The sequence below is a fragment of the Mixophyes fleayi genome, chromosome 3 (genome assembly GCF_038048845.1).
Source record: "Mixophyes fleayi isolate aMixFle1 chromosome 3, aMixFle1.hap1, whole genome shotgun sequence".
NCBI classification, from domain to species: domain Eukaryota; kingdom Metazoa; phylum Chordata; class Amphibia; order Anura; family Limnodynastidae; genus Mixophyes; species Mixophyes fleayi.
The window spans coordinates 138,504,116-138,520,465 of NC_134404.1; the positions used below are offsets into that span (position 1 = coordinate 138,504,116).

The 16,350-nt window shown below is 43.2% G+C and overlaps 1 protein-coding gene across 3 annotated transcripts in view; it reads left to right on the forward strand.

Annotated features, from left to right (window-relative positions):
* THPO (thrombopoietin) overlaps nucleotides 1-13,993 on the forward strand; it is a 73,316-nt gene extending 59,323 nt beyond the window's left edge. For all 3 annotated transcript variants that reach the window (XM_075202453.1, XM_075202454.1, XM_075202455.1), the window contains 2 exons: nucleotides 5,122-5,208; nucleotides 13,378-13,993. In XM_075202453.1, coding sequence (XP_075058554.1) covers nucleotides 5,122-5,208; nucleotides 13,378-13,698 — 408 coding nt within the window. In that variant the 3' untranslated portion in view covers nucleotides 13,699-13,993. The remainder of the gene's footprint in view (nucleotides 1-5,121; nucleotides 5,209-13,377) is intronic.
* Nucleotides 13,994-16,350: the final 2,357 nt, after the last annotated feature.

Consider the following 16,350-nt stretch of genomic DNA (forward strand, 5'->3'; position numbering starts at 1 on the left):
TTGAATTTTGTTTTCCAGTTAGCTGCAGACATTATGCTGAATATAGTGTGTGTCCCATAAGCCAGGCTGTGTGTATGATTTCTCCTTTATTCTAACACATATTGAGCTTTTGGACACTTTCTGTAATCCATACCTATTCCTTCGGATCCAGAATCTCCCCTATGTACCCTTCCCACTTCAGCTCATGGGGAACTTTTAGAGGTTGGCTATGTATTTATTAATCATAACACGTAGTGAAAGGGAATCCAAGCTGCATAGGCAAACAATCTCTAGTGTAGAAAAGTAAAATACTGCTTGGGGTGATGATGACAAATTAAAAGTGTCTGATCTGTATATATTGTTATTATCTAGCTGCGCATAGATAACAGTGGTCCCTCATTTCACTACATTTTATGAAATATTGTAGAGGTGCCTTGCCTGACAAACCATTTTTCAAATGACCTGTGGTCAAGATCAGAGATGAATGCCAGGTTGTTCCAAAGAGGTGCCATTTTTGATGGTTTGCTTATTGGCCTGTTACGTTGTATTTAATAATTCTAGATATTAAGCAAGATTATAAGAGTAGGTGGTAGTTTTGCAGCAGAAATCATCTCTCTTTTGGACTAATCCAAAATAGTGTTTACGGTGAGAGGAGCTCTAAAAGATTTGCCTCTATGTCTACCCACATTCCTGTGTGTATATTGGCATGGCATAGAATGGCTTAGGTTTGGTGTGCTGCAAAATAATACTTTAATATTTTATTGAGACCTAGATCCCCTTTCCTCTGGTACTTATATAGAATGTGAAGATTTTAATCTAGGACTCCTACATGGCCAAATGAATTTGGAGATGCTACTCTGTGTATCCTTGAGCACATGTGATGAAATTCTAACAGGCAGTATTTAAAATAGGTATAGTATGGTAATTTGTTTAAGTTTGAAGGGACTGAGGAGTCTTTCCGTATCTATAAGGAATGTAATAAAACATGCAAAAGGAAATTAGATTGGCTAAATTAGAAAATTAAAAACAATTTATAAAAGAATGTAAAACAAACCCTAAAAAGTTCTTTAAGTATATTAATGGCAAAAGACAGGTAAGTGAGATAGGTGGATTAATGATAATAGGGAAAAAGCAGAGGTATTAAGCACCTTCTATTTTGGGCAGCACGGTGGCTAAGTGGTTAGCACTTCTGCCTTGCAGCACTGGGGTCATGATTTCAATTCTCGACCATGGCCTTATCTGTGAGGAGTTTGTATGTTCTCCCTGTGTGTGCGTGGGTTTCCTCCGGGTGCTCCGGTTTCCTCCCACACTCCAAAAACATACTGGTAGGTTAATTGACTGCTAACAAAATTGACCCTAGTCTGTGTGTCTGTGTCTGTCTGTCTCTGTCTGTCCGTCTCTGTCTGTCTGTGTGTGTTTGGCTGTATGTTAGGGAATTTAGATTGTAAGCCCCAACTGATGTGAGTGAGTTCTCTGTACAGTACTGCAGAATTAGTGGCGCTATATAAATAAATGGTAATAATAATAATAATAATAAATTCTTCAGTATTTATTAGAGAGGAAGAAAATGTAGGAATAATTAATAAAAATGGAAATGCAACCATACCATTAATTAATACTTGTCTGACTAAGTAAGAAGTCCAAAGACAATTGAATAAAATTAAGATAAATAAAGCTCAAGGTCCAGATGGCATATACCCAAGGGCTCATATGGAGTTAAACTCAGAAATAGCTTGACCGTTATTCTTAATTTTCATAGATTCAATTTCACCAGGCTCGGCACCAAGAGATTATAGACCTGTAAGCCTGACATCAATAGTGGGGAAACTACTGGAAGGTATATTAAGAGATAGTATTCAGGATTACAGTGGTAGTACAGTGGATGTGGTCTACTTAGATTTTGCAAAGGCCTTTGATACAGTGCCACACAAGAGGTTGGTTTAGAAAATAAGGGAACTGGGTCTAGCAAACAACATTTGTACTTGAGTCGAAAACTGGTTGGAGAATAGGGAACAGAGTTGTGATAAATGGAACATTTTCTAATTGGTCAAAAGTTTTAAGTGGTGTACCTCAAGGTTCCGTGCTAGGGCCACTCCTTTGCAATATTTTTTTATTAATGACCTTCACAGAGCAAAGTTTCCATTTTTGCAGATGACGCTAAATTTTGTAAGGTAATAATATCAGAGCAAGATGTGATCTCTCTACAGAAGGGCTTGAATAAAATGGAGGACTGGGCGGCCAAATGTAAGATGAGGTATAAAATAGATACATGTGAAGTTTAACATAGATAAATGTAAGACTATGTATTTAGGGAACAAAACAAGCATGCAATCTATAAATTAAATGGGATACATTTAAGGGAATCTATAATGGAGAAGGATTTGGGAGTGCTCGTAGACAGTAGACTTAGCAATAGTGTGCAATGTCAAGCAGCAGCTGCAAGGGCCAAAAAAAGATATGGGATGCCTCGATGCTGAAAAGGAGTTCAACCACATTTCCTGGTCTTTTATGGTCGGAGTGTTTGGAGAGATGGGGTTCCCTAGTAAATTTATGACTGGCATCTCAGCCCTGTACCACTCCCCATCGGCTACAATTTCGGCGAAAGGCCTGACCTCATCCCCCTTTACTATCTCCAACAGCACCTTGGTCATCATTACTACTCTCATTGTGATACCTTTGTATAGAATTGTTAAGAAGTTACGCTGGTTGTATCACCTGGTTTCTTGTTATTTAGATATATGTTAACTCTTCGTACTGGTTGTATATTTGTTTGACCTTGTATAAATAAACCTTTAAAAAAAAAAAAAAGGATTGGCATGCATAAAAAGGTGCATTGATGCAAGGGAAGTGTAATTTTGCCACTATATAAATTGCTGGTAAGACCTCATTTTGAATGTGGACTACCAGTCTATAAAAAAGACATTTTGGAATTAGAAAGGACTCAGAGAAGGGCAACAAAATTGATAAATGGTATGGATTCATTACGTTATGAGAAAAAGTTAGCCAGTTTAGGCATGTTTACATTACAAAAGAGGTGTCTAAGAGGGGATATGATACAAATAAATTAAGGGTCAGTATAGTGAACTTTCATGGGAACTTTTTACCCCAAGGACAGTACATAGGACACGCGGTCACCTCCTAAGGTTAGAAGAGAGGAACTTTCACAACCAGCAAGGAAGGGGCTCTTTAAAGTAAGGGCAGTCATTATATGGAATTCACTGCCAGGGAAGTTTGTGAAGGCATATTCAATTGATATGTTTAAGAGAGGGTTAGACAAATTTTTAGCGGAAAAAGGAATTCAGGGATATGACTGTTAAATAAAATGAATGATAGTAGTGGATCCAGGTAGAATTAAGACTGCAATATTGGGTTAGGAGCGATGTTTCCCAGATTAAACAAATTTGCAGTTACTTTATTTGGATCAATTTCAAATATAAGAGAGGGATCGTAGGAGATCCAGAATAGGTTAAACTTGATTGACTGGTGTCTTTTTTTCAACCTCATCAACTATGTTTCTATGTAACCTAGGGAGGACATTCATCTTTAGTGCTGTTAATCTCTCAACCCATGATAGGTAACGTTTGCCTCAGCTAAACAGATCTTTCTTGATGTTTTCAATTACTTTGGTAAAGATATTTCTTCTTGGACTGCCATCTGCAATCGTAATTCTCCTTCATTGATAAAGTGTGTCTGGCTTTATGTTTTGATCTAGTATCAGATTATATTTTGAAATTGGAGAGATCCCCCAATGAGTGAAGCCTTAAAAAGAAAGGGAAGGGCGGTGAGAGGTTTAGCAAACTCATATTAAAACACAAATGGTTGTGTGCTCATTGAATAATGTCACTTCACAAATCTCAGTTTTATACTGTTCTGCAAAACTAATGTGCAGGTGCACCTGTACCATGCTTTGCAAAGAGGGCCCTCACTTCCCATCAGCCAGTGCAAACTTATGCTCTTCCACAAACATCGCTATTAGGCTCCGTATACTTATATGCTTTGGAAGAAATTTAGGAGCACTTGTCCACATGGAGGCACAAAGGATCTCCAAAGAGGATTTTGCACTGATCCTTGGCCGTTTTATGCCCAATGGTAAATCAATGGCAATTCATTATTTTTAGGGAGAAGTTGTGTATTAAAAATATATCCTGTTTCAGATAGTGGTGCTGTATTGTATCTTTACCAATGTTTCCAAACTTTATCATAATTTGAATATGTATTGTGCAAATGTGTATTTTTATTACTACTGAAAGTGACATTCATGTTTGATTGAAAACTCTAGCAATATAGGTATAATTTGAGTACAACCTAATTGCAAAGTGCTCTTATTAATGATGCCTCTGCCTTGTACCTGTTCTTATTTTGCTTTAGGCATCATGCAAATGATCTGTTGGTGGGTGTGTTCATGTGCAATGATTTTTTTCTTGTTGTCATTGTTAGTCAGGATATGTTAAGTTTCAGCACCAAGACATCCTACAGTTTGATGATATTACAGAATGCTTTCCAGTAGCTCCTGCCAGTACATGTGAAGTTCATTCATTAATGCGTGTGAATATTTACACCTACCCTAAACACACTCATATCACTGAACTTCATGCAGACATGTGAAAAATGAACATAGAAGAAACTAAAAACAATTAATGAAACAAATGTGCCTAAATATCTGTTACATTTTAAGGCCCACTCCTATCCGTGAAACTTACTGCGGAGCATCACTGAGCAACCAGGCCTATATCTCCACTGCTATCTGCACTTAACATGCCACATAGTGATTCATTTGAAAGCAATCAGATCATTATCCAGCATGTTAAAAAAATATTGGCAACCATCTTTTATTTGGGGGGGGGGGGGGGTGAGGGGCACACACATTGTGTTGTCTGGCCTACTGGCCAATGTTGGCAGAGATATTGCTGTGGCTGGCTTAAAACTATTGAATATAAATCCTCACAGAGCTGATACTGATGTGCAATTTATACTATAGTTTTCCTTTAAATACAGGACTTCATGCAGCTCCAACCTTCAGCCACTTAATTGACACTATATTCAATTATGTCCATACATTACATACTTACATTCCATTTCATACTTAGATAAAACATGTGATTTTATAGAGCATTTGGATCTCACTTTAGTCTTTTTCCTCAGGAACAGTGTGAAGACCCAAAAATATTAATGACTCCCATCACTCTTCCAAATGTTGAGATCAGAGTTGCAGATTGGAAGAACATGACAGTGAGTAACATAGTTCTACATATTTTCTGATATTTTTTATTTGTATTATCTGCTGCCATCCAGATCCCTGATATATTTATACATACCGTATTTTTCGCTCCATAAGACGCACTTTTTCCTCCCAAAAAAGTGGGGAAAAAAGTGTGTGCGTCTTATGGAGCGAATACTAAAAAAAAGACTTGTACAGAATACCTGGTCCCGTGGGGACGCTCCAGCGTCCTGCTGCCGGGCGGATGTCTTGATTCTGCAGTGTTGTGCGCATGTTAGTGACGTGGGGTGCCGCTGAACGAGCGGTTGTGAAGTAAGTTGTTTTGGGTGTTTTATGACATATTGGCCAATACACAGCAAATGCATTAATGTGCTTTGAACTATGGTCTAGTACGGACTCAAGCTATATTGCAAGAGAGTAGTGCATGAAGTATAATAAACATCCATAGTTCGGTAACATGTGGGTTCTAACTTTACTGTTAAGGGGCACAAAAGTGCTCTTGGTTGGACATAATCTTTACTTTTGCTACACAGTGCAATACTAGGTCATTTCATACTCTGTGCATGAAGGGGTTTAAAATAATTTTTGGCATACAGTGAGATGAAGGGAGTTTCAAAGATAAAATATAGCATACCAGAAGCTTTGTAGAAGGGATACAGCTGTGTTGGCACAGAGCATAAAGAACAGACTGGCATCAGAGTGCAGGTGGTTTGCTCATGGATTAATTAGGTCTGATATTGTGGCGTGAGGGTGGATTTTGTATTGAATTGCTGTGTATAGTCAGTAGAGAACTTGGAGCAGACTGTCATTGTAGCAGTGCCATTTGGTTCAAAAGATTTGAGATTTGGTTCAGAATATTATTTTCCTCCTCTAAAAACTAGGTGCGTCTTATGGTCAGGTGCTGTAACAGATTCTGGATACTATATTACTAATCTTGATTAGCGCTGGCTTACCTGAGGTGCGGAGTCTAACGATCTCCCCGGTGTTCACCAAGAACCGCCGCAAAGCGGGGTGGGCTTCGCTGCCAGGAGTCGCAGGTCGCGGTCCCCAGGTTCGCCTCAAGATGTAGTACAGCGGAGTGAAGCGGTGGTAGCGGAGTCAACGAGCCGGTTCGGTACACAGGAATGGAGTCAGGCAGAATCAGAAGGCAACTCGGAGTCAACAAGCCAGGTTCGGTACACGGGTCACAAGAATAGGAGAATGGTCAGCAAGCCGGGTCGGTACACAGGGAATAGAGAGCCAGGGAAGTCAAACAGGCAGAGATCAGCACACAGGAGACACAGGAACAGGAAGACACTGCAATCCACGAAGAGCAGGAGCCAGGAACAGGTAAGTGTTGCTCTGACACTCAGCGAGTGTCAGAGTGAGGTTTTTATACAGAAGGGGATTCAAAATCCCCGCCTCTAGGTTGTGGTCATGTGACCGCCTCCGGGTGCGGTCACATGGTCCAGAATGCGGAAGTGCGGCTGGACGGAGCGGCGGGGGATAAGGTAAGTCCGTAACAGTACCCCCTGCCATAAAGGTGGACTCCGAACACCTAATAGGGTTTCAAAGGAAATTTTTTATGGAAGGATTTAAGTAGACGGGGAGCATGTAGGTCAATGGCTCTTACCCATGAGCGCTCCTCAGGGCCGTAACCCTTCCAATCCACCAAGAACTGTATGGCACCTTGAACTTTACGAGAATCTAGGATAGTTTTAATCTCGTATTCCACTTGATCCCGATCCACAGCAGGAGGAGGAGTTCTGGATGAGGTGGAGAATCTGTTGGTTACCATCGGTTTTAACAAGGAGACATGGAAGACATTGGGTATGCGTAAGGAGGGAGGCAGACTCAATCTAAAGGCTACGGGATTAATAATCTCAGATATAGCAAATGGGCCAATAAACTTGGGAGCAAATTTTTTACTGGGAACCTTTAAACGAATGTTCTGGGTGGATAGCCATACCCTGTCACCAACTGCAAAACTTGGAGTCATTCTTCTCCTTTTATCGTAGAATTTTTTGGAACGAGTAGTTGCTTGTTTTAAGTTTGTCTTGGTTTGTTCCCAAATATCAGAGAAGTTACGAACCAGAGAGTCCACTGCTGGAACTTCAGAAGATGAGACTTGAGAGAAGGTGGGTAGTCTAGGATGGCAGCCATACAGAACAAAAAAGGGGGAGTTAGAGATGGCCTCATGAAAATGGTTGTTATGGGCGAACTCGGCCCAAGGGAGAAGGTCCACCCAGTTGTCTTGGTTACTAGAGATAAATATTCTGAGAAACTTCTCTAATTCTTGGTTGGTTCTCTCAGTAGCCCCATTGGACTGGGGATGATATGCGGAAGAGAAGTCAAGCTTGATCCCGGATTTATTGCAAAAAGACCGCCAAAATTTTGATATGAATTGTGATCCCCTATCGGAGACAATATGTTGAGGACAGCCATGGAGGCGAAATATTTCTTTGATAAAAATATCGGCTAAGGAGGAGGAAGAAGGAAGGCCTTTGAGAGCAATAAAGTGGGCTGTTTTAGAGAAGCGATCCGTGACCACAAGCACTACAGTACAGGATTTGGAAGGGGGAAGGTCCGTGATAAAATCCATGGAGATCTGTGACCAAGGGTAATCAGGAATGGGTAATGGGAGCAAGCATCCATAAGGCTTCTTCCTAGAGGTCTTGTGTTGAGCACATTTGGAACAAGCAGCAACAAATCTCTTCACATCCTCCAGCAAGGAAGGCCACCAGTAGCTTCGGGACAATAAGTCCCAGGTCTTGCGAATGCCAGCATGCCCAGAGAAGAGTGAGTGATGAGCCCAGTGAAGGAGCCGGGTGCGTAGATGTGGCAAGATGAATGTTTTGCCTGGAGGACAACCCTTTTTCAGGTGTGTAGCTGCCAATACTTGACATGGATTTACAATGAATTTCTTATCTTCCGAGGATTCCATGTCAGCTGGATCAAAAGAGCGAGATAAGGCGTCTGCCTTCGTGTTCTTAGATCCTGAGTGAAAAGTGATGTTGAAATCAAAGCGTGAGAAGAATAAGGACCACCTTGCTTGACGAGGATTTAGACATCGGGCAGTGCGTAAGTAAAGCAAATTCTTATGGTCGGTATATATGGTGATAGGGAATTGCGCTCCTTCTAGTAAATGTCTCCATTCGGAGAGAGCCAATTTGATGGCCAGGAGCTCTTTGTCGCCAATCCCATAATTCCTCTCAGCAGGTAAAAAGCGACGGGAAAAGAATCCGCAGGGATGAAGTTTTCCAGAAGGACCTCGCTGTGATAGTACGGCTCCTGTGCCAACAGAAGAGGCGTCTACCTCCAGGACAAAGGGACGAGAACAATCTGGCTGTTGAAGAATGGGTGCGGATGAAAAGAGAGACTTTAATAATATAAAGGCTTGGATAGCCTCAGAGGACCAAATACCAGCATCAGCAGATTTGCGGGTCAATGCTGTGATGGGAGCCACGAGAGAGGAGTACCCCTTGATAAATTGACGATAATAGTTGGAGAATCCTAGGAAGCGTTGAGTGGCTTTAAGGCCTGAAGGTTGGGGCCAGTCAAGTATGGCTTTCAATTTTGTGGGATCCATCTGTAGACCGGTGCCCGAAATAATATATCCCAGGAAGGGAATTTGTCTCTGCTCGAAGGTGCATTTCTCCAATTTGCAAAATAACTGATTTCTTCGGATACGAGAGAGGACCTCCAATACATGAGTACGATGAGATGCTAGATCTTGAGAAAAGATGAGAATGTCGTCCAAGTAGATGACTACAGATTGGTACAAGAGGTCTTGAAACAGCTCATTCATAAAGCTCTGAAATATGGCTGGGGCATTGCATAGCCCGAAAGGCATGACCAGATATTCAAAGTGGCCGTCTCGGGTGTTAAACGCCGTCTTCCATTCATCCCCCTCCTTAATGCGTATAAGGTTATACGCTCCTCTGAGGTCAAGTTTAGAAAAGATGGTGGCACCCTTGATCCGGTCGAATAGTTCAGAAATCAGTGGCAGTGGATACCGATTTTTAACGGTAATGGCATTCAGGCCTCTGTAATCAATGCAAGGGCGGAGGCCCCCATCTTTCTTTTTTACGAAGAAGAAGCCAGCCCCAGCTGGGGAGGCAGACTTGCGGATGAAGCCTCTGTTTAGATTTTCTTGGATGTACTCCTCCATAGCCTTAGATTCTGGGAGGGAAAGGGGGTAAACACGGCCCCTGGGAATGGGTTTACCAGGTATCAGATCAATGCCACAGTCCCAGATTCTGTGAGGGGGAAGTCTAGTGGCCTCTTGTTGACAGAAAACATCAGAGAAGGTTTGGTATGGCTCAGGCAGGAGAGTCACAGGAAATTCTTGGGTACGTCTGGGACTATTCGGGGGAACCACTCTCTGTAGGCAGCGAGAGAAGCAGGACTGTCCCCAGGACAATATGTGACCAGATTTCCAGTCCAAGGTGGGAGAGTGGGCACGAAACCAAGGAAGTCCTAGGATGACTGGGTTGGTAGATCTTTGTATTACTAAAAAAGAAATCTTCTCCCGATGAAGTGCTCCTATCTGAAGTAGAAGAGGAATAGTGCGTACCAGGATGGACCCCTCAGGGATTCTTCCCCCATCAATGGCCATCAGAGAGATGGGTTGTTCCAAGGCTTGTGTGGGAATAGCGAATTGTTTAACTACTGTGGCGGAAATGAAATTTCCTGCGGCTCCGGAATCTAGAAGAGCCGACTGCGGGAAGGTCTTTTGTCCTAACTGAAGGGAAATGGGAATAGACAGGCAATCATTACTATTGGGAACTGACTGACACTGAGAAAAGAGGCCCAACGACACAGCTCCAGAACTCGTTAGGCCCTGTCGTTTCCCGAGCGTTTGGGACAAGAACTCAGAAGATGGCCACTCTCTCCACAATATAAACACAGCTTGTTCCGAAATCTCCTCTCCCTCTCTTCGGCTGATAAGCGGGTCCTCCCAAGTTGCATGGGCTCTTCAGGGGGAAGAACAGGGGTTTGGAAGTTGGGGGCCAAGCGAATCATGCTACGCCGCGACTGTTCCTTCTCAGAATTACGTTCCTTGAAACACAAATCAACTTTGACACAGAGGGAGATAATTTCGTCCAAAGACGTAGGGAGTTCCTGGGATACCAACTCGTCTTTGATTCGGTCTGAAAGGCCCTGCCAGAATGTAGCTACTAGAGCCTCATCGTTCCAGCGAAGTTCAGAGGCCATGGTTCTGAAGAGGACCGCATACTGCCCCACAGACTGGTTTCCCTGGCGGAGACGTAGTAAGCCGGAAGCGGCATTGGACACCCTTCCTGGCTCATCAAATATTTTCTTGAAGGTGGACAAGAAGAGGTTGAAGTTATGTAGAATGGGGTCGTCCCTCTCCCACAAGGGGGAAGCCCATGCTAAAGCTTGACCGGACAATAACGAAATCACATAGGCCACTTTCGTTTTTCCGGAGGGGAAAGTTCCCAGGTAGAAGCTCGAATTGTATGGAGCATTGATTTAAAAAACCTCTGCAATTTTTAGGGTCTCCATCGAACTTAGGTGGGTTAGGCAACCGTAGCTGCGAGGAAGAAGCTGCTGCTGCGGCCTGAGGTACAGGGGCCACTGCCGGCCCAGGTGATCCACCAGCCACTAGGGTGTTCTGGACAACATCCAAGCGAGTGGATAGACTATTGAGGAATTTTAAAAGTTGCTCTTGGTTAGCTTCTTGTTTATCCATCCTTCCTACTAAATGCTCCAACAGATCTTTAGCTGTGGTATCCATGGTCAGAGCAAACTGTAACAGATTCTGGATACTATATTACTAATCTTGATTAGCGCTGGCTTACCTGAGGTGCGGAGTCTAACGATCTCCCCGGTGTTCACCAAGAACCGCCGCAAAGCGGGGTGGGCTTCGCTGCCAGGAGTCGCAGGTCGCGGTCCCCAGGTTCGCCTCAAGATGTAGTACAGCGGAGTGAAGCGGTGGTAGCGGAGTCAACGAGCCGGTTCGGTACACAGGAATGGAGTCAGGCAGAATCAGAAGGCAACTCGGAGTCAACAAGCCAGGTTCGGTACACGGGTCACAAGAATAGGAGAATGGTCAGCAAGCCGGGTCGGTACACAGGGAATAGAGAGCCAGGGAAGTCAAACAGGCAGAGATCAGCACACAGGAGACACAGGAACAGGAAGACACTGCAATCCACGAAGAGCAGGAGCCAGGAACAGGTAAGTGTTGCTCTGACACTCAGCGAGTGTCAGAGTGAGGTTTTTATACAGAAGGGGATTCAAAATCCCCGCCTCTAGGTTGTGGTCATGTGACCGCCTCCGGGTGCGGTCACATGGTCCAGAATGCGGAAGTGCGGCTGGACGGAGCGGCGGGGATAAGGTAAGTCCGTAACAGGTGCGTCTTATGGAGCGAAAAAATACGGTATTAGAGGAACAGGGTTGACTCTCGCCTGATATCTATCCTGATGTATCGTGAAATATGCACAATACAGGTCCACATTCACTGATGACTAGTGGACAATTCACAACTCCTATATATCGACTAGTGGATAATAATGCATTTAAAAAAACTCTGAATCTGACACAACTGTATTCTGCTACCTCCTGTCTACAACTGTCTATCACGTGTGCACTTGCAGAAAGTAAAAGTACTTGTAAACATTGCTCTTAATTTCCTTCTATCTACAGCATTCCATTGCCTTCTATGTATATATATAAATCAGATCAGCATACTTGGCCTGATTCAAGTACGGACATACGTCCGTTTACGTAGCGTATCTTGTGTGATTCTGCACTGCGAATGCCCAGAAATGGACGTTACGCCACTGAGTGCAATTGCAGGTAATCCATATCCACATATCCTTATGACCCCTTACGACTTGAAAGGCAGAACGGGGGAAGAAAGGGCTGACTAAAGTAGCCCATGTACAATAAGGGCTTGTTAACACAGATGTGGCCAATTCAAGTCCTGTGTTTATTGTAAGCACGCTTGTTTCAGCCGCCTTGTTACAGCTGCTCCAGGGCAGGTGTAAAAGCATAGTCAATGATTTAGCTATCACAAAACCACTGTATGCATTTAAAATTGATTTTCAAAATTCATGGTATGCACGATATGCATTGAAAAATTAAATATTTAGTTATTTGATGTAAAATAATTTATGAAATGAAAACAAAAAAATGCATATTTGAAATTCTTTTTTTTATATGTATTGCATTGTTAGCAGATGTTAATAAAATTTATGTGCATTCTGATGTAAAATTATTGTACTGTACATACGCATGATGGATACATAGATCCCTGGTGTCCAGCTGGTGGGTGCGAACATTCACTGCAATACTGACTATGGATGACAGATGGCAGTGCACCGTCTACACTGACACTGCAACACCATTATATAACACTTGCTGAATTCAGCACTTTTGCTAAAGGACAAGTTAATCATATCTAAGAGACCTCATATGCCTTCACTCTTGCTATTGCCTTCAAGTGCATCCCTCAGTATTCTACCTTCTCATACCTATCTACTTCGGTTTAGACCGTCACAATTCTATTTTATACAATCCATAGACTTCAGTTGTATTCCTCATTACCCAACCTCTCAGGACAGAGTGGATTGGCTGGACAAGGTGTGTCTCTAATAGCTACCTCAGCCAAGTGGTTTTCTTCAGAGGGCAACCAGCACCATGACATTAAACTTGTGTGCAACAAGGACAACACTTAGGTAGAGTTGCCGTGTGATGCTTTTCAACAATGCTCTGAGCTATATGAAGCAGAGATTAGTATACTGAAGTGCCAATAGAGAAACTCAAATCCAACCTTTGGTCATGCAAAGCTTAGTAGGCATAAGGGTCTTGTAAAGACTGCATGCATGTAGGATATCTTAGTCGTGTTTTACTTGACCTTTAGCAGAAGTACTGAGTTCTGTAAATGTTATATAAGAGGGTTGTTAGCCAGTAATGAGGTGGCTCCTCACAGTGGGACAATCAACCTGAATCATAAATGTTCAGGCTGATTCTGGACAGTTGAGAGATATGCTGTAGAACACATTGTACCATTACAAGAACCATAAAATGAAAAGACATCTAAACTCAGGACCTTTTTAGTTTGGTCAATTCACACAAAAAATAACTATCTCTAATTAGTTATTTTCAAGATAGATTTGTGCCAATAAGTTTTGTATTTCCTATATTTTCTAATTTTGCAATATGTTATTCAATAGGTGTTCCAGCAAGGGACTGAGGTTTTCTCACATCTAAACCATCTTTTGAATGTTACACAAAAAGTGGATACATACGAGTGTGTGTCAAAGCAGCTTAAAAGATTGAAGGGTCGTATAACAGAGATCCAAGGAATTGTTAAAAGAGCATGGCAGCAGGCTTATAACAACACTGATCTGGCTCAGGAAGTATCTCTCAATCCCTCGGATGTTATTTCCATTAACTCTACAGACATCATGGACATTTTCCACAGATTTGTCAAACTGCTTCAGGGAAAAGTAACTTTCTTTCTGCAGAGCCTGAGAGAAGTCAACTGCAGATGACACATATAGAACCAGGCACCCTGATTGCATATAGATATGTGGATTAATGAAAGGACACACAATTTCAGCTGCTCTAAATATGCTACTTTTCTCTTGTACTTCTTCCTGTGCAAAGAACCAACAGAACATGGGTTGAATAAAGACATGCCATTCAACCTCAAGTATACACCATTTTCTTCATGAGACTGTAAACTGAATAAAATATTTTATTGATCTGGTGACTTTCATCTACCTCATAACTTTCAAAAGGTCATTATATAAACACATAAATGTGTTTATGTAGAGTTCCACATCGAGTCTTAGTCCAAGTGTCTTAGGAGACTATTAAAAAGTGGCTAGAGGGCTGATTTTCTATTGTCACTTATCGCAGAGATAGAAAACATCCTATCACCATGATATACCAAGAAAATATTGCCCTAGCAGCGGAGTGATACTCAGTTATCTGACGACACTGGGTGGCAGCGGTAAGAGCAGTCTTGGTGCACCTGTACTTGAGTGACAACTGACATATACAAGGCAGTACGTTGTACTCCATAGTTTTTCAATATAAAAATGTAAGTTATTTTGCACAATAGTTTACACCTTCCAAGAGCTTACAAACATAATGCAAAATTTAATGAGAGTTAAACAAATTTGCATGTTTCCAGTGATATCAAAATTTACTTTGCTAAGCTAAAAATCACTAATTTTTTTGGTGGCAGTTATGTCAGGCAGGTTTACATTTTGGTCTTTTAAACTACAGGACCTAGGGCCTGATTCATTAAGGATCTTAAATGAAGAGGTATCTTATTTCAGTCTCCTGGACAAAACCATGTTACAATGCAAGGGGTGCAAACTAGTTTTCTGTTTTGCACATAAGTTAAATACTCACTGTTTTTTTATGTATCACACAAATATCAACTTTAAAGTTCAGTGTACAAATAAGCTATCAAGTATTTGTGTGCTACATGAAAAAACAGTCAGTATTTAACTTATGTGCAAAACAGAAAACTAGTTTGCACCCCTTGCATTGTGCAACATGGTTTTGTCCAGGAGACTGAAATAAGATACCTCTTCATTTAAGATCCTTAATGAATCAGGCCCCTAATTAGTAAAGGTAGCTATATTTTTTATTTTATTTTTTAACATTTTGTTTTTGTGGAATCTGGAGCTGGAAGCCCAAGGCTAGTTTGCATGCCCAAGCCAAGATGTAAGCTCAAGCATGTATAGAGGGACCAGGACCTTGGCAAAGGGTGAGAGGAGTAGTATTGCTGTCAGCCAGTATCACTGACATCGCTCTGTAACCCCGGTAAAATGTTCTTAATAAAATTGCTTGATGAAGGATGTTCTATCTCTGCATTACGCAGCAACAGAAAACCTACTTATTGGTAGGTGTCTTAATAAACAAACTTCTATTTTTAGGCTGTTATAATGTAAGCCAGTGGTTCCCAAACTTTTGCAGTTCGCAGCACTCTTAGAGTCATCATAATTTTTTTAAGGCACCCCTCCAAAATAATTACCGAGCAGTCCTGTTTTAGAAGTAGTTGGGTCAAAAAATTGTAATAAGTATTTAGGTCAGGACAGAAATGCTTATTTAGTTGTATGCAAAAATGCCCCCTCTGCATCCAGACACTCTGCCCTCTCTCACGCTGTCCCCCCTCCTCTGCCCTCTGTCACTCTGTCCCCCCTCCTCTGCCCTCTGTCATGCTGTCTCCCTCCTGCCACGCTGTCCCCCTCCACTGCCCCTTTCACGCTGTCCTCCTCCTCTGCCCACTGTCCCCCTCCTCTGCCCTCTGTCACAATGTCCCAGCTCATCTGCCTCGCTGTCCCCCTCCTCTGCCCTCTGTCACGCTGTCCCCCTCCTCTGCCACGCTGTCCCAGCTCCTCTGCCCTCTCACACGCTATCCCCCTCCTCTGCCCTCTCTCGCGCTGTCCCCCTCCTCTGCCCTCTGTCAAGCTGTCCCAGCTCCTCTAACCTGTGACGCTGTCCCAGCTCCTCTGCCCTGTCACGCTGTCCCAGTTCCTCTGCCGTTTCCCTCCTCTGCCCTCTGTCACGCTGTCCCAGCTCCTCTGCCCTCTGTCACGCTGTCCCAGCTCCTCTGCCCTCTGTCATGCTGTCCCAGCTCCTCTGCCCTCTGTCCCCCTCCTCTGCCCTCTCTCACGCTGTCCCAGCTCCTCTGCCACGCTGTCCCCTCCTGTCACGCTGTCACTCTCCTCTGTCCCCCTCCTGTCACGCTGTCACTCTCCTCTGTCCCCCTCCTGTCACGCTGTCACTCTCCTCTGTCCCCCTCCTGTCACGCTGTCACTCTCCTCTGTCCCCCTCCTGTCAAGCTGTCACTCTCCTCTGTCCCCCTCCTGTCATGCTGTCACTCTCCTCTGTCCCCCTCCTGTCAAGCTGTCACTCTCCTCTGTCCCCCTCCTGTCACACTGTCACTCTCCTCTGTCCCCCTCCTGTCACGCTGTCACTCTCCTCTGTCCCCCTCCTGTCACGCTGTCACTCTCCTCTGTCCCCCTCCTGTCACTCTCCTCTGTCCCCCTCCTGTCACTCTCCTCTGTCCCTCTCCTGTCACGCTGTCACTCTCCTCTGTCCCCCTCCTGTCACGCTGTCACTCTCCTCTGTCCCCCCCCCTGTCCCTCTCCTCTGTCCCCCCCCTGTCACGCTGTCCCTCTCCT